We start from the raw sequence: 17,464 nt of genomic DNA, 5'->3' as shown, positions 1-17,464 counted from the left end.
GGCTGAATAATTTTCGTATGCAACATTGATCGATCTTACATAACATACTTTAGTTTTCTTTCTGTATAATTAAGTTTGTGTATTTTATAAATCATACGATCCTCAAAAATGCAACGACGTGGTTAGATGTTTCCTAGTTTCTTGCCAAGTGATTCTTATTATTTTATTGGTTATGAATATTGTACGTTCGAAACCCAATAATTCAGATTTACAATAACGTGTTGTTGTATAGGGATCGTGGACCGATCCACACAGCTAGCGTGTCTTAAATGTCCTTAAAACCTTATCCAATTTAATATCCAAAACGTTAGGATTACCAAATCTTTTGAAAGATTCAAATAATTGAAGATGAATCCCAAACAAACAAAGTCGATAGTTTTTTTTCTCTTTTTTTTTTCTGAGGACTTTAGCAAAACCTGAATCGACTTATGAGTTGGAAAGGGTACTCTCACAAAGATATCTAATCGGTTTTTGTCAAAAACATGCAATATGTGAATTTGAATCTGTCAATATTGTCTACTTGTAAATGGGTGCAATAAATAAACATATTGTAAACAATATTGTCTACTTTTTAAGTTTGGTTTCATCATTTTTTTTTTGTTACGGAGTTTTTTTGTACCACTTTTTTTTTTTCGGCTTTGTACCACCTCTAAACCTAATATTTTTGATATTTTATAAATATACTCCTTCCTTTATTAATTAATCCAGTTTTTGGATTTTCACACATAGAAGAAAACGTTTTAAAAATTGATTATAAATATTTTTTCTTGTTTGTAATTTACAATTTTCTCAATAATATTCAAACTTTTTAGTTAAAGTTTACAATTCATTAATAATAACAAACTTGATATACAATATTTGTTCGTTATTATTAATGGATTATAGGGAGTAACGAACAACAGTATTTAGGCGATTTTATAATCAACAACATTTTGTAACATCAAATTATCGGAATGATTTTAATATGCAGAATGTTGTTATTCAACAGATTTTTCACGAGCACTTTCACCGTCTAAAACAAATAGATCATAAATAACAACTTATTGACAGACATTGCAATTTTTTTTAAAAGTAAATTCATACCTCAAAGGTTTCAGATGATGGAGTAAATGAAATGAATTGTTTCCAAATTTTAGATAATAGCCTGAAAGTTGTTCTATAAAACTACTAATTTTAAATTCAATATTGATTTTTTTAGCTAGCATTCCGTCGTCAACTAAGTGTCACAGTTTTATTTGAGACTTGTTAATGAAATTATCTGGAACTGAAAGGCTCATATATATATATATATTTATATATTTATATATTTGTCTGTGTAAACTTAAATTTTAAATTTTGGTGAAGCAAAGAAAAAAAAAACCAAATGAATTGAGTTTAATAAACAAATGCATTTGGTTCGTAATACCTACTGTTTTTTTTTGTATGTGTGCGAACTTAAAACTTTTTAACTCATCAACTCTCTTAGAAATAAAAAAAAATTATTTATCATTTAGACTTGATCATTTAAAAATTAAAATTAGTAGCATGGGCAACTACTACAATATTGGTACAATGAGAATCATAGCCGGCAAAGAAGCCAAGCAAGTGCCACCGTTTATAATAAAATTAATAATTCGGCTACTCTCAATAAAAGTTTTCCTTAGCTCAGTGGTCTAGGTGATGTGCTTCTATCAACACAAATTGGGTATGATATATTTTTTGGCTTGTAGCCTATAGATATATTTGCTCAAATTGGGTAATTAGGCATTTGCTGTAAAAACAAAAACAAAATCAGTTTTGTTAATTGTCTTTCTTCCTTTTCCTTTTCGAAAAAATTGGGTAAATTGTCTTTCACTCAATTATCTGATTTCAAAAGACAATTAACTCACTCAATTAACTAACTGAATTTGGAAATTAGGTCGACCAAACCCTCGGATTAGTAATACATTTGGAACAAGTAACCTCAATAGTAGAAGCAAACTACCACTGTTTAATCTATACAGCAATACCCCTACACAACCCCCATTGGAGAATCATTGAACCGATCATTATCAAGACAGTATTTGCAACAACAACAAAAATAGCAAATCGGTTGAAACCACCACCCTGGTATCATCGGTTCAATAAAACATTGCTAGAAAACAGTCTCGCTTTAGCCTACTTATCCTCAGAATCTGAGGTAATATACTACCATGTGAATCTAGGTATCCTTAAAGGAGACCAGAGGGGAGTAATCTCATGTAACACACCTAATTTTAGATTGCAAAGTATATATATCAAGGATCAAGATATATATAAACCAGCTGATCAAAGCAACCAAGTAAAAAAAAAAGTCAATACCATCACAAACTAAAGCCTAAAAAAAAACTCAACTTCTGCGCTAGGCTCCATAGTGGGACAATGCAAGAAACAAAAACACAAACTTGGAACATTCCCATTCGTAAGCACATTCCGTTGAAGCTATAACACAGAGCAATCATTGCAACGATTAACACTGACTGTAAAATTTATCGATCTAATTCAATAAAAACATGATTCAGAGTTTGAAATCCCCAAATATTTAAAAGACGAACGTTTCAAACTTTCCTCACCGGAATATATAGCAAAAAGGGGAATCGAATCAAACAAAGCAACCTCTACTTGGATTTGCGTCCAAGACGTTTCCTAAGTTTCCTATACTTATGTTTATTCATCTTCTTCTTCCTCTTCTTCTTCACACTATCTGCATAAATCACCGTGTCCTCCTCCACCGCATCGACCGTTTTAATCAAACCCGAATTATCACGAATCAGAGTCGGGTTAAACCCGTAACCAATTGGGAAACTAGGGTAAAACCGGAGAGATTTAGTTCCGGCGACGTTAATCACTGGATTGGTAAGTGGAACAGGATCGAATTCTACAGATACAGACTCGCCGACGTTGCCGATGCTAGGCTTTAAAAGATACGTAGTGGTGGTGAGCTTCGGGATTGCTCTTAAACAAGACTGGTTCCTAAGAAATCTGTGCATAAGATTCGCCATTTTCAAGATTAAAAACCCCTAAAACGAAGCCGACGATGGCCGTCCTCAGACTCAGACACTGAGGTTTTTGTGAAGTCCCGAAGGAATCTGCAAAAACGACGTTGTTTGGTGATTTTCACGTTATAAATTACCACGACGTCGTCTTGGTGATATAAATGCATTGACAAAATTTTTTTTTATAAAGGCTATACAAGACTTACGCTCTACCACTGAGCTTTAAGGGCATCTTTGTTTCCTTAATAGTCATTAAAAAAATCAGAAATTCAAGAGTACATTTTGGTAGAAATTTTTGTTATGAATACTAAAATTATGATAGCAATTTTTTTTAAAAATCAATAAAAGTAATTCTGGGCCAAACTTAAATATTTAAAAAGTATGGGGTAAATACAAAATATAAAAGAAAATTATGGGAAACACTGCAAAAAGGTGACCAAAAAACTCGCTCGTTGCGTGCAATTTCCGCTATGATGCTCAATCGCCACCACTTCTCTCGTCTCACTCTGCTCTTTGCTCCCATTAAATTGAACCGTTACTCTCTCTTCTCACCGGAAGCTTTCTCTCACATAAAAATGAAGGTAATCTCTCTCTCTCTCTCTACTGTATAATCGTTTTGATTCGGATCGATATATGTAATTACGATTTCCATTGCCCAATTCGATTCAATACTTATCGTTGACGATTCAGATCACTAAGACTAGTAATCATTTGAACTAGATCATTTCAATTTCTGATACGCCTTAATTTTTTTTGGGGTTTTTGTTTTTTGTTTTGGTAACCGATGATGTTGTAGCAATTTTGGAGTCCAACCAGTATCAACAAGAACAAAGCTATGGTTGAGAATTTACAAAACCATGGTATTGTTACATCAGATGAAGTTGCTAAAGCTATGGAGGCTGTTGATAGAGGCGTATTTGTGCCGGATCGCTCCTCTGCTTATGTTGATAGTCCCCTGTCTATTGGTTACAATGTGACTATATCAGCTCCTCATATGCACGCAATGTGTCTTCAACTTCTTGAAAACCATTTGAAACCCGGAATGCGTGTTCTTGATGTCGGCTCCGGTTTGTTTTTTTTTCTTTGTTTACTTCAGTCTATAGTCATTTTTTTTGCTTTTGAGGAAGATGAATAAGAAATGTGATTTTAATTTTGTTAGGGACTGGGTACTTAACTGCTTGCTTTGCGGTTATGGTTGGATCCGAAGGTCGTGCTATTGGTGTGGAACATATTCCTGAACTTGTGGCTTCTTCTGTTAAGAATATTGAAGCGAGTGGTGCTTCGTCATTGTTGAAAGAAGGGTCTCTTGCTGTTCATGTTGGAGGTTAGCTTCCTTCCCATTCATGTTTTTGAGATTTGTTTGGTGTTTTTTTTTTTTTTTTTTTTAACGTTGCTGGTTTTAAAATAGATGGGAGGCAAGGATGGGCTGAGTTTGCTCCTTATGATGCTATTCATGTTGGAGCAGCAGCACCGGAGATCCCAGAGGCGTTGATTGATCAGTTGAAACCTGGTGGGAGACTTGTGATCCCTGTTGGGAACATATTCCAAGATCTGCAAGTGGTGGATAAGAACTCAGATGGTTCGGTTAGCGTCAAGAGTGAAACTTCGGTTCGTTATGTTCCTTTGACTAGCCGTGAAGCCCAGCTGAGAGGAGACTGATGAAATGAATGCTCGTTGTACAGAAGAATGAATCAAGTAAGCTCAGTTGGCTTTTCGAAATTAGTTTAGTTAGTCAAGAACTCGAGTCGTAAAGATCTCTTTGTGACTTGTGTGGTAAGACTTTCAAATAAGTAAACTTGTTTGTGTACATGTAAACATAATAAACCATTTATATATAATGCCTCTCCATCAAGTAGTAGATGATGCAATGGCGTAAAGAGGGAACAAGCGCACTGATGCACTGATGCACTAAGTTAGCAAAAACCACCTCTATCAAGACCACAGCGAATGATATTGCTGGGCAAATCCTTCTCCCTGCTCCAAATGGAATCAGCTCAAAATTCTGACCCCGGAAATCGATGGATGAATAAAAATGTCTCTCCGGTCTAAACTCCTCTGCATCTGGTCCCCACGACGCAGCATCTCTCCCGATCGCCCAAACATTGATCATTACCTGCGTACCCGCAGTATTTTGTAGTCTCTTACTCTGACATCTTCTGTTGATTCGTGAGGAAACATCAATGGAATTGGAGGATGTAGCCTCATTGTCTCTTTGATCACAGCTTTTAAGTAGTTCATGTCTTGATTGTCTTCTTCTGGTACACTTGATTTACCCTTACAAATTGTGTGGACTTCTTCCTGGAGTTTGTTCATACAGTCTGGGTGACGAAGAAGCTCTGTCATTGCCCACTCCATAAGTGCGTAGGATGTATCCGTACCACCCACAACAACATCCTGAATAGTGAAAAACCAAAACAAGAACTACGGTTATATAAATTAAAACATCAATGAATATGAACTTGATTTCGTCTTATCCCTTTACCAAGATGATAGCCTTTATGCTTAACCGGTTGATTTCAAACCCGACGCTCTTCTCTCTCTGAATTGCGAGCAACACATCAACAAAGTCATTCCTAGCTCGGTGGTCGCCATCTTCATGATCTTGCACAACTCTCTCCAAGAACTCATCAAGATCATTGCCTGTCTTTTTTAGCTTTCCATCCAAACCAGAGATCCAATCAATCCATGCAAGCCACGGTACATAAGTCCCCACACTAAACTCGATCCCCCAGTAGCCTCACGAGCCTTTTCATTAACTCCTTAGAATCCCGTTTCACTGCTGTATTTCCGTCCCAGAGAAACTCTAGATATCACATCGTTCGTTAAACTCACCAATAGCTCGGTTAGGTTAACTCTCAAAGAACTTGATTTATGGATCTTCTCCATCATCAGACTGATCTCTTCTTGTCTCACGTTTCGAAAAGACCTGACCATTTTGTTGTTGAGGAGCTGGAGGACACACACACTCTTCATTTGCCTCCAATACTCTCCATAAGGAGCTGATGCCACATCATGCCTATCGTATAGAAGCTTCTCGAACATTTTTGACCGTGGACGGCTAGCAAAAACGAGGTCATGCGTCTTCAAAATATCTCGAGCCATGTCTGCGGAAGAGACTACAAGAACGGGGACACGACCAAAGTGAAGGAGCATGAAAGGACCGTAACTTTTGCTGAGAGTGCACAGTGATCGGTGAGGGTGGCGGCCGAGCTGATGAAGGTTTCCGATCAACGGAAGTTTCGGTGGTGACATCGGTGTGTTGCTTTTCTTTCGAGTCATCTGGTTTTTGAAGAAGAGAATGGTAATGAAGGTTGCTGAACATAGAAGAAATAGCGTCATCATGATTTCCATGTTTGGATTCTTCAAGAATTTCTTGTAAAGAGTTCTTAAGACTTACGTGTTCCTGATTCGTATAGAAAGAAAAATTGTTCAAGCTTACTAAAGTAGAAATGTAGATGGGTGGTGCATATAGAATGAACCACAAAATTCCTATAGTAGAGCCAGAATTTTGGACGTATATGTATACAAGCCAAGTTTCTCCTGGGACCAAAACTACTGTCCACTCAAATAGTCTTACGTACGTACGTGGATAATTAAATATTATTCCACTCGAAATTGTCGAATTTTCCAAAGTGCCGTCCACTTTTGAACATGAGAGATTAGGGTTTAGTGTTTCCCATCTACATCCTCTCAAGAGTAACGAGTGTGACCTCTCACAAAACAGTTTGTTATGTATATCAACAATGTGCTTTGGTAAATAAGACGGTTATTAAAGATTGAATATTACAAAAAAAATTCGAATTTTCTCTAATATTTATTCTTAAATTACATATACAAAAATCTTTAATTATAAGTTTCACAATCTTATTATATAAACCTTAATGACAAAATTATTCATTAACAAGATCGTGACACGTGTCAATTATATTATTCAGATGTTGACACATGTCAATTCATTATTAAATTTTTAAAAATAAAAATGTAAAAATTCAAAACCTAACCTAAAAAGGTTTTATATAAAAGTAAATAGATAAAATAAAACCTAATTTTATTTAAAATCTAATTATAATATAATATATATATATATACCATAAAATTTAAAATTATAATAATGTTTACTTATTTTAATTTTTATTTGCTATATTACAAGAAAAATATTACTTTCTATATAAGATAAAAAAAAATGATTGTGAAAATTATACAATTAGTTACTGTTTCTAAAAAATATAAATACTCACCTTTACATAAAGAAAAAGATTGTTGAAGTAAAAAAAAAAAATTAGATCGTCTCATATTTTTTTCATCAATCAAATAATTAATTCAGAAGACTGTTATTGTAATATATATGATAGGAATATGTAAAATATACTGTTATTGTAAAATATGCGTTTTTGTAACTATAAAAATGTTAAAGTGAAGAGACATATAATAGGTTATTTAATGTGTTCATAAAGACAATTTGTTTGGTAGTAGTTAAGACTAAAAGTATATTTTAACAATAAAATATATTTGGGTGTACAAATAAACTTTTGGTGGTAATGTAGACAGTACATTATAAATGGATATACATTAGTGTATTATAGCAAAAAAAACAACTATTTTCTATAAATAAAAGTTTATCTTTTTACTTTTATACATTGTTTTTACTTACGAAAAGTATTAAATATATATTCTTTATTAAATTTAATTTAATTTAAATACTTTTAAACTCATCTACAACTATTTTCTTTAACTGAAAGTGTATCTATTTTTTTATTTCAACCAAACAATAAATTAAAAGGAATTTCCTTGGTTAGTTGCCCAAGCCCGAGGGAAGGGGTTTACAAAAGAAACTTCAGAGATAAGAGAATGCGAAGCACATGCAAGACAATCCGCCTTCGAATTTGTCGCATGCGGGATCAAAGAGATGGAGAATAGTGGAAAAAACTCCAGCGAATTAAACTCATCAAGCAAGTTGAATAAGGATGGCCAATATTCGGGGGAATGCACCATAGTGAGTAACTCAGCACGTATCCGCTCCATGACCCACAACAACGCTTCTAACTCTGAATGCAGGGGGAGGAGCTCTGTCTTAGACACTTGGCCCCCAACAATAAGGTTTGCTCCTCACCAACGCAACACCACCAGCTCAATCATGAATGCTCATTGGTTGCTTTCCAAGAACCATCAATTTGACAACAAGGTGAAGAAACCTGGACATCCGAAGACGGAGATGGAGCCGACATGACCGCCGTAAAAGATAGCACCTCTTCCCAAGCTAAATTATCGCCCAAAGCCTGAGCAATTATATCATTCGTCTCGATCTCTAAACCTTAATTTTTTTTTATTTATGGCCTTCTAGATTGCCCATAAAAACCATGGTAATTGAAGAAGTTGATCAGGATCACCTTGTACATCCCTCCAGAAAACAAAATCCATATTTGAGTACACCGACTTATATGAAAAACCCTCTGATGAGACCGGAGTTAGAGATAAATTCTAAACTTCACACGAGTGAGGGCATTCAAAAAAAGATGTGATTAATAGTCTCAACTGCATAATCACACCTTTTACACCATATATTTACATTGGACACTTCGGTGTATCTATTTACTTTTATAGATAGTTTTTATTTACTAAAAATACTTACTAGAAATACTTACTTTATATTTTTTGTTAAATTTTATTTTATTTTAAAAATTCTAAACCCGCATATCGGGCGGGTCCTAATCTAGTAATTTATACGTGAGCATACGTGCTAGAAAATGAAATGACTATCCCATATCTTAGTTCCGATCCAAAATCTCTCCAACTCTCCAACGATCGGGTTAGAAATTTTGACTAGGAGTCATAGTCTATGACGGATTCTCTGCGCATATAGTTTGGATCCGTAGGACGTGATAGAAAGTTTTCAAGATTCGTTTGATGTTCTTCTAACGTTTCTGGTTCAATGAGCTCATGCTTGTTTGAAAAATAGATTGATGATGCTTGTTGTACAGAAGAAATGAATCAAGTAAGCTCACTTGGCTTTCTAAATTAGTTAAGGAACTCGAAACTTCAAATCTCAAACATCTCTTTGCTAACAACACTTTAAAATGAGTAAACATGTTTATTGTAGACATAACATAATACTAAGCATATATATTAATACATATTATGCCCTTAGTCAAGCAGTAGATGATGCAGTGACATAAAGAGGGTGCATGCGGCGAATCACACTACCGATTGATTCAGCAACATTGGTCTGATCTTCTGTAGACTGCCAGTCAAACCCATGCACTAAGTTAGCCAAAACCACCTCATTCAACACCACAGCAAACGATATTCCTGGGCACATCCTTCTCCCTGCTCCAAACGGAATCAGCTCAAAATCTTGACCCCGGAAATCAGCATCCCCGTCTAAATGCCTCTCCGGTCTAAACTCATTCGGGTCTGGTCCCCACGTTGCTGCCTCTCTTCCGACCGCCCAAAGATTGACAATAACCTGCGTGCCAGCAGGTACGTAGTTACCTCTTAACCTGACATCTTTTATTGATTGGTGAGGAACCATCAATGGGACTGGAGGATGTAGCCTGAGTGTCTCTTTGATCACAGCTTTTAAGTAGTGCATGTCTTTAACGTCATCTTCCGATACACTTGATTTGCCCTTACAAATTGTACGGACTTCTTCTTGAAGTCTTTTCAGACACTCTGGGTGACCTAGAAGCTCTGTCATTTCCCATTCCACTAGCGTGGAGGATGTGTCGGTACCACCCACAAAAGCATCCTGAAACGTGAAATCCACACCAAAAAAAAAAGTCCAAACCAAAACAAAGAAATTAATGGTTATAAAAACATTGGATATATGTATATTTATATATGTAAGTTTGAAGTCTCTTACCAATATGATTGCCTTAATGCTGAACCGGTCAATCTCAAACCCGATGCTCTTCTCTCTCTGAACTGCGAGTAGTACATCGACGAAATCCATCTTATCACCGTCTCCATCTTCATGATCTTGCACAATCCTCTCCAAGAGCTTATCAAAATCATTTGCGGTCTTTTCCAGTCGAGCCTCCAAACCGCTGACCCAATCAATCCACCCAAGCCACGGTACATAGCTCCCAACAGTAAACGTACCCAACTGCCTCATGAGCCTGTCTATCAACTCTTTAAAATCTGTTCCAACACCGTATTTGCGTCCCAAGGCGACTCTACATATAACATCGTTAGTTAAACTAGACAAGATCTTGCTTAGATTCATCGGCGAAGAACCCGACTCTCGGATCTTTTCCATCATTAAGCTGATCTCTTCTTGTCTCACCTCTCGGTAGGACCGTACCATTTTGTTGCTGAGGAGATGGATGACACTCACACTCTTCATTTGTCTCCAATACTCTCCATAAGGAGCTGAGGCCATATTACGGCTCTTGTAAAGAAGCTTTTCGAAGATTTTTGACCGCGGACGGCTCGATAAAACAGCATCATGCGTCTTTAGAATGTCTCGAGCCGCTTCTGCTGTAGAGGCTATGATTACGGGGACACTACCGAAGTGGAGGACCATGAGAGGACCGTAACGGTGGCTGAGATAGCATAGTGATCGGTGAGGATGTTGGCCGAGCTGATGAAGGTTTCCGATCAATGGAAGTCTCGGTGGGGATGGAAATGTTATAGAGCCAGGATTTGAATTCTTCCCTGTGGTCTGTTTTTTGAAGAAGAGAATTGTTCTGAAAAGTATTAAGCATAAGAGAAGTATCATAATCATATTTTCGTAAATTTTGGATTCTAGCTTCAAGCTTTTCTCGTGAAGACTCTCTTAAGATTTTTGTGTTCTTCTTGTGGACATGGCCACTTGGGTCATATATTTAAGCCAAGTTTCTTCTATGCGTTACATACCACTATTGTCCACTCAATTTTTCCTCGATAATTTTAAACCCAAAAGGTAAGAAATCTCTCCATATATTAAAAAGTAAGAAATCTCTCCATATAATATGATATCCAAGCACAGTACCAATTAAGTTGACACGTACACATTTTTGCTATTCAAAGATAAGATTAATAAAAAAACTTATCTTTGACCAAACAAAAAAATTATCTTTTACTTTTATAATTTTTCAAATACCTTATTTGTTAGATTTTGTTTAATACCTATAAAAGGTCCACAAAATCTATTTATATCCTCAAATGTATATACTCTTATTTGTATATTTTAGGTTTTTTAAATAACATTTCAAACTTTCAGTTGTGATTCTGCACCAATTTATTTGTATATTTCAAATAACATTCAACAACAAGAAAAATACTTGCTATACAATTTGTGTTTTACTAAAAAAAAAATACAAACAAAACGTATGATATATTTATTCTTTGAAATGTAACCATAACTCTTTTTGATGTTTGACCAAAAAAAATTGAAAAATCTCTCATACTACTACAAATTAATCTATAAATAGCTAGACACAGTCTTCATTAAACATCATATTCTAACTCTGTGACATCCCGGTTTCAGGAACTTGCTGAGAGGTTTAAAAGAAGGGTTTCTTTGAATTTTAGTACGTTTACAAAACATAATTAGAATAGTAGTCACATTACTATTCAAAATTAGAAAAATAGACTTTCATCACTGTGCGTGTAATATAACCTCTGTCTAATAGAGAAAAGGAGAATTGATGTAATTACTATTATGTCTTTATCTCTAATTATCACATATTGTGCAACTCTCCTCTCTTTCTCCAATATTTTTTTTTCAACTATCTCTCCGATCTATTTCTCCAACTCTCGTCTCTCTCCATCTTTGCAAAAAAAAAATCTTTTTTTATTTATTTTGTTTCTTCTTTATTATATGCCCCTTCAATCTAAAAACTAAAATACTAGTAAATAAAATTTGGTTTTTAAATTTTTTTTCAGATATATAAAAATCTATATTTTTTCTTTTTAATTTGATATGCATTTTGTTTGATGATTTTATTTGATAATATTAGATATTTTTTACATATTTTGTATCCGTACACTTGATTAAGTGTACAGATATCTGTACACTTGATTAAGTGTACAGATATCTGTACACATTATTAAGTGTACAAATGTCTATATACATTTGAAGTGTACAGATGTAATTTATTTAATTCTTAGACTTTCAATATGCTGGATGGTTTAAACCGTACACAAGTATTGTTGGACGGTTTGAATCTATCCAATATGTTGGATGGCTTAAACCGTACATAAAAATTGTTGGACGGTTTGAATCTATCGAAGATGCTGAATGATTTAAACGGTACACAAATACTGCTGGATAGAAGATAAAATATATGAAATATATTTGAAATCATTAAAAAAAAATGCATATCAAATTATAAAAAAAACATATATTTTTTGTATGTGGAAAAAAATTAAAAACAAAAAATATATTAATAAATATTTGAATAATTAGGAAAATAGGAATGTGATGAAAATAAAAAAAGAAATAAAAATAAAAATATATATAGAAAGAGAATGATAGAGAGAGAATCGTAGAAGCAGGAAAAAAAAGTAAGAAGAGAGAAATACACGATTTCCTGTTCACAAAGATAAAGTTTTGTTTTTTTAATACACATGGCACTATCTGTAGATATTATATTTGAGGGTTGGAGAGTCATCCAAATAGTGTTCTATAGTATAAACCGTTTATTTTACTAATTGTGAATAGTGATTGTACTACTTTCCTAAGAAAGTTTGAAAAACTGTCTATTTTCCCAAATATATCTTAAAAGAATTGATTTGGCCACCTATGTTACCAAAGTGCACTTATCTTTTCGGTCAAGGGTCCTGTGAGAACTCCACAGTTAAGCGTGCTTATGATGGAGTAGTCTCAGGATGAGTGACTTTCCGGAAAGTGACTGTCGGAAATGTGTGAGTGAGAACAAAACACAGGAAAAGATCATGTAGTTATTTGTAGGGACGATAACAAGTATTTAAAACCTCTCGGACGTAGCAAACCGAACGTCGGATATGGATGGGCTCACGGGCCTTGTGAAAGAACGTGAGGCTCATTAAGGAAGGTGGGCCCATGGATTGGGATTGGACATGGTATCCACTAATTTGTGGCGGTCGGGGTGTTACAAGTGGTATCAGAGCCGAACCGAGACGAATGTGGAGTCAAGTGGGTTCACACCGTTGGGGGTGACGGTCTTGGTGCGCAACGAGAACGTTGCGATCTGTTTGTTGGGGTGAATTATGGCATCCCGGTTTCAGGGACTTGCAGAAAGGTTTAAAAGAATTGATTTGACCACCTATGTCACCAAAGTGTATTTATCTTTTTGGTCAAGAGTCCTGAGAGAACTCCACAGTTAAGCGTGCTTATGCTGGAGTAGTCTTATGATGGTGACCTTTCGGGAAGTGACTGTCGGAACTGTGTGAGTGAGCACAAAACACAGGGAAAGATCTTGTGGTGATTTGTAGGGACGGTAACAAGTCTTTAAAACCTCCCGGACGTAGCAAACCGAACGTCGGATATGGATGGGCTCACGGGTCTAGTGAGAGGACGTGAGACCCATTAAGGAAGGTGGACCCATGGACTGCGATTGAACATGGGGCCTACTAATAGGTGGCGGTCGGGCCGTTACAACCTCTCACATGATTTTCTAAATTTTGTAATATTTAACTTTTTCCTTTATGTGACATTTGTAGGTTTTGAAATAAATAAGTTGAGTCATAGGCACATAACACGTTCTCACTTGTAAATGTTGGTAAATATTGTTTCGAATGCCTATTTATTATATCAATGTTGTAATTTGGTTTTCTTTTGATACATTTGATAAATTTTTTAGTTTAAATCAGAATTCATAAACCCGAATAGATTTTATATCTTAGTCACAGTATTTATGCTACTTATTACCCATGCTACATTTTATACAAGTGTGTTTGTATGTATTACCCATGAAAATGAGTTTAAACAAATATTAACTGTTTCAAATACTATTACTTTAAATTTGTTCTTTAACGTTACAACTGTGTTTTTATGTATTTGTTAACTCTGTTCCCGATAACCATTTCTATAGTCTTTTATTTTATTTATAGGTTATGACTTCTGATGAGAAAGGTTTTGCGAAGGTTTAGGGTTTCGGGTCGAGGAAGATTTGGACGTCTAGGTGATATATATCTCATGATATGGGTTTCCAAAGCCATGTGATTCTTCCAAATTCAGTTTTTATTTTCTTACACAATTTAGTCTTAATTATTTTCTTAAAATATAATTAACATCTAATTTCTTTTCACAACATTATTGTTTGGGTTAGACTATGTATGCACTTATTTTCTCTTCTCATATGTTCCATTATTTTTCCTAGCCATGATCGATTGTTGATGATAGTGCTTACCTGTAAGCAGAACAAGGCAATGGGATTTGACCATACGTGCAAGTTTCATCAATACGCATTTAACAAGACTCACCTCTACCGTGTGTTTATCAAATCGAAAGATCCAAAGATCACCCTAAGCGAATCCCAATTGCATTCTAGAGAGAGAGAGACAAAGGGAAAGAGAGAGAACAATGTCTTGGAGAAGTAGGAAGATTTGAGTTATCTATTTTTCCATCCATCACATGATTCTAGAAATAAAAACATAGAAGAAAAAAAATATTATCTGGTGAACAATTATTTTATGTTCCCTTAGGTTATGCAGTTAACACTAAAAAAAAGTAATTCGATAATATGATGGTATGTTTTACTCTTTTTCTTTGGTCATTTTGAGTATATACAACATATATATATATATAAACAGAAAAGTATAACACAAAAAAGTAATTTTTATTTGATATAATAATATATAAATATATATTAATAACATTTTTTACTCAATTCTAAACTAAATTTCAGTTTGCATTTAGTATGTTCAATAGATATAAAGTATGTGATCAAAATATAGAAATATCTAACAGAAAACTTTTTTTTCCAAATGCAATTAATCAAGAAACAGAAAGAATTCTACTTCTAGAACACAAATGCATTTGAAGTCATTTGTATAATTTATTAAGATTGAAATATTTTATTGCTAAACATTCAGATTATAATAATAAAACTTTTAAGCATGTGTGAAGCATGCTGGTATATAATTAATGAAATTTTTAACCAAATTATTTATGCTACCTTTAGTTATATAATTAATGAAATTAATTACACAGAGAATGAAGGAAGAGCATGAGTTTCAGCTCAAGAAGAGGTTATTCGAGAAATTCAAGCTAGTGTCTCGCCCTTCTTGGAGGTTTCTGGTTTTAGAATATTTTATAGATTATGTTAAAAGCGGACAAACTAACACATAATGTCCATGCTCATCTGCACTTCATTTTATACGTAATCAATAATTTTTCTCCCAACGTAAAAATGTTTGTACGTCTTGATTGTGCATCAAAACATGAAGAGTTCTATATATTACGGGATACAGACTATATATATTAAAGTAACCTTTCATATTAACAAAAAATTTCAATTTAATGCTTAACTAATCAATAGTCATTCATTTTAAGTGACTGAGAATACTTATTTTAAAACAAAACAAATAACAAACATAAGATAATTTATCGAAACACAAAATATAAATTTTAAATATTTTAATAAATTTAATATATGTTAAAATTATTATAAAGTTATCTTGCGCATCGCGCGAGTCTATTTCTAGTAAAGATATAAAAAATCTGTAGTTTCACAATATCATTGTCACATTTTTATAGTACCTTTATGATATAAAAAATATTTACATTGTATTTATCTAGTTTAGAAATTTTATTTCATATACAAACATTTAATTTGTAGTTGATGCAATGGCATAAAGAGGGAACATGCGGGGAGCTGCTATTCCAGTTGACTCAGCAACACCTGTTCGAACTTCTGTAGATTCAACCAGTAATCTCCAATCAAACTGATTCACTAAGTTAGCCAAAACTTCCTCATTCAACACCACAGCAAAAGATATTGCTGGACAAATCCTTCTCCCTGCTCCGAAGGGAATCAGTTCAAAATCCTTGCCTCGGAAATCAACAGACGAATCTAAATGTCTCTCTGGTCTAAACTCCTCCGCGTCTGGTCCCCATGTCGCAGCCTCTCTCCCAATCGCCCATGTATTGATCATAACCTCTGTACCGGCAGGTATGTGGTAGCCTCTTAACTTGACATCTTGAGTTGATTCGTGAGGAACCATCAATGGAAGTGGAGGATGTAGCCTCATTGTCTCTTTGATCACAACTTTTAAGTATTTCATTTCTTGAATATCTTCTTCTGATACACGCGGTTTCCCCTTACAAATCGTTCGTACTTCTTCTTGAAGTCTGTTCAGACACTCGGGGTGATGTAGAAGCTCTGTCATTACCCATTCCATAAGTGCATACGATGTGTCCGTACCACCCACAAAAATATCCTATAAACCAAAACAAGAACTACGGTTATAAACTTAAACATCAATGAATATAAATTTTTATTTCTTCTTATTTCTTTACCAAGACGATAGCCTTTATGCTTAACCGGTCGATTTCAAACCCGACGCTCTTCTCTCTCTGAATTGCGAGCAACACATCCACAAAGTCATTCCTATCTCGGTGGTCGCCATCTTCATGATCTTGCACTACTCTCTCAAAGAACTCATCAAGATCGTTTCTCGTCTTCTCTAGCTCACCATCCAAACCGGAGATCCAATCAATCCATGCAAGACATGGTACAGTACTCCCCACACTAAACGCTCCTAGTAGCCTTGTAAACCTCTTCATTAACTCTTTAAAATTCACTTCACCGCCATATTTTCGTCCCAAAGCAACTCTACATATCACATCATTCGTTAAACTCGTCAATATCTCGCTTAGATTCACTTGCAAAGAACTCGACTTCCGGATCTGCTCCATCGTCAAAATGATCTCTTCTTCTCTCACGTCTCGAAAGGATCGTACCATATTGCTGCTGAGCAAACTGAGTACGCACACACTCTTCATTTGTCTCCAATACTCTCCATATGGAGCGAAGGCCACATCACGCCCGTCGTAAAGAAGCTTCTTAGTGATTTTAGACCGTGGACGGCTAGCAAAAACACGATCATGCGTCTTCAAAACGTCTCTAGCCATTTCGGCAGAAGAGACTACAAGAACCGGGATACGACCAAAGTGGACGAGCATGAGAGGACCGTAACGGTGGCTGAGAGAGCATAGTGATCGGTGAGCGTGACGGCCGAGCTGGTGAAGGTTTCCAATCAATGGTAGTCCCGGTGGTGACGTTGGTGTGTTGCTTTTCTTTTTCCTTGTAGTTTGTTTTTTGAAGAAGATAATGGTAATAGAGATTATTGAGCATAGGAGAAGTATCATGATCATCGTTTCCATTTTTTTGGATTCTTCAAGATAGTTCTTGGTGCAGAGTACTCTTTTAAAAAATTTGTGTTCCTCGTTTGGACTTTATATATACATTGAAAGCCAAGTGTCGAGACTGTTCTTGTAAATAGTTTTTAAGAAATTTTTTACACAAATAATTTTTAAGATTGTTGTGTTGCTCGTTTGGATTTTA

At 35.0% G+C, this 17,464-nt stretch overlaps 4 protein-coding genes and 1 pseudogene across 5 annotated transcripts; 1 reads left to right on the top strand and 4 right to left on the bottom strand.

Moving 5' to 3' along the window:
• Positions 1-2,458: 2,458 nt before the first annotated feature.
• On the bottom strand, positions 2,459-3,145 carry LOC104780643 (uncharacterized). Its single transcript, XM_010505159.3, has one exon. The coding sequence runs from the start codon at positions 2,997-2,999 to the stop codon at positions 2,616-2,618; it is 384 nt and encodes a 127-aa protein (XP_010503461.1). The 5' UTR covers positions 3,000-3,145; the 3' UTR covers positions 2,459-2,615.
• Positions 3,146-3,415: 270 nt separating this feature from the next.
• Positions 3,416-5,204, top strand: LOC104780642 (protein-L-isoaspartate O-methyltransferase 1-like). The gene is made up of 5 exons (XM_087510377.1): positions 3,416-3,574; positions 3,790-4,060; positions 4,153-4,317; positions 4,402-4,688; positions 4,850-5,204. The coding sequence occupies exons 1-4, from the start codon at positions 3,464-3,466 to the stop codon at positions 4,650-4,652; spliced, it is 798 nt and encodes a 265-aa protein (XP_087366503.1). The 5' UTR covers positions 3,416-3,463; the 3' UTR covers positions 4,653-4,688; positions 4,850-5,204.
• LOC104783895 (cytochrome P450 71A22-like) lies at positions 4,752-6,449 on the bottom strand (annotated as a pseudogene). Its single transcript, XR_015596859.1, has 2 exons — positions 5,476-6,449; positions 4,752-5,387 (listed from the first exon to the last, which is right to left on the bottom strand). The product of XR_015596859.1 is annotated as a cytochrome P450 71A22-like (transcript).
• A 2,528-nt stretch (positions 6,450-8,977) lies between these two features.
• Positions 8,978-10,858, bottom strand: LOC104780641 (cytochrome P450 71A23-like). The gene is made up of 2 exons (XM_087510376.1): positions 9,853-10,858; positions 8,978-9,738 (listed from the first exon to the last, which is right to left on the bottom strand). Exons 1-2 carry the CDS (start codon positions 10,714-10,716, stop codon positions 9,139-9,141), a joined length of 1,464 nt encoding a protein of 487 aa, XP_087366502.1. The 5' UTR covers positions 10,717-10,858; the 3' UTR covers positions 8,978-9,138.
• A 4,766-nt stretch (positions 10,859-15,624) lies between these two features.
• On the bottom strand, positions 15,625-17,394 carry LOC104780639 (cytochrome P450 71A26). The gene is made up of 2 exons (XM_010505155.2): positions 16,417-17,394; positions 15,625-16,337 (listed from the first exon to the last, which is right to left on the bottom strand). The coding sequence occupies exons 1-2, from the start codon at positions 17,281-17,283 to the stop codon at positions 15,726-15,728; spliced, it is 1,479 nt and encodes a 492-aa protein (XP_010503457.2). The 5' UTR covers positions 17,284-17,394; the 3' UTR covers positions 15,625-15,725.
• Between the last annotated feature and the right edge of the window lie 70 nt (positions 17,395-17,464).

This window comes from Camelina sativa, chromosome 4 (genome assembly GCF_030686135.1).
Source record: "Camelina sativa cultivar CO46 ecotype springtype chromosome 4, ASM3068613v1".
In the NCBI taxonomy this organism is placed as follows: domain Eukaryota; kingdom Viridiplantae; phylum Streptophyta; class Magnoliopsida; order Brassicales; family Brassicaceae; genus Camelina; species Camelina sativa.
This window is presented reverse-complemented; position numbering and strand designations above follow the sequence as displayed.

What these genes read in the sequence shown, in the direction of transcription:
- LOC104780642 (XM_087510377.1), top strand. Translation starts at nt 3,464, where the DNA reads ATGATGCTCAATCGCCACCACTTCTCTCGTCTCACTCTGCTCTTTGCT. An exon ending in TCTCTCACATAAAAATGAAG is followed by an intron (nt 3,575 to 3,789) that starts GTAATCTCTCTC and finishes ATGATGTTGTAG; the next exon opens with CAATTTTGGAGTCCAACCAG. An exon ending in TGTTCTTGATGTCGGCTCCG is followed by an intron (nt 4,061 to 4,152) that starts GTTTGTTTTTTT and finishes TAATTTTGTTAG; the next exon opens with GGACTGGGTACTTAACTGCT.
- LOC104780641 (XM_087510376.1), bottom strand. Translation starts at nt 10,716, where the DNA reads ATGATTATGATACTTCTCTTATGCTTAATACTTTTCAGAACAATTCTC. An exon ending in GCATTAAGGCAATCATATTG is followed by an intron (nt 9,739 to 9,852) that starts GTAAGAGACTTC and finishes TTCACGTTTCAG; the next exon opens with GATGCTTTTGTGGGTGGTAC.
- LOC104780643 (XM_010505159.3), bottom strand. Translation starts at nt 2,999, where the DNA reads ATGGCGAATCTTATGCACAGATTTCTTAGGAACCAGTCTTGTTTAAGA.
- LOC104780639 (XM_010505155.2), bottom strand. Translation starts at nt 17,283, where the DNA reads ATGGAAACGATGATCATGATACTTCTCCTATGCTCAATAATCTCTATT. An exon ending in GCATAAAGGCTATCGTCTTG is followed by an intron (nt 16,338 to 16,416) that starts GTAAAGAAATAA and finishes TTTGGTTTATAG; the next exon opens with GATATTTTTGTGGGTGGTAC.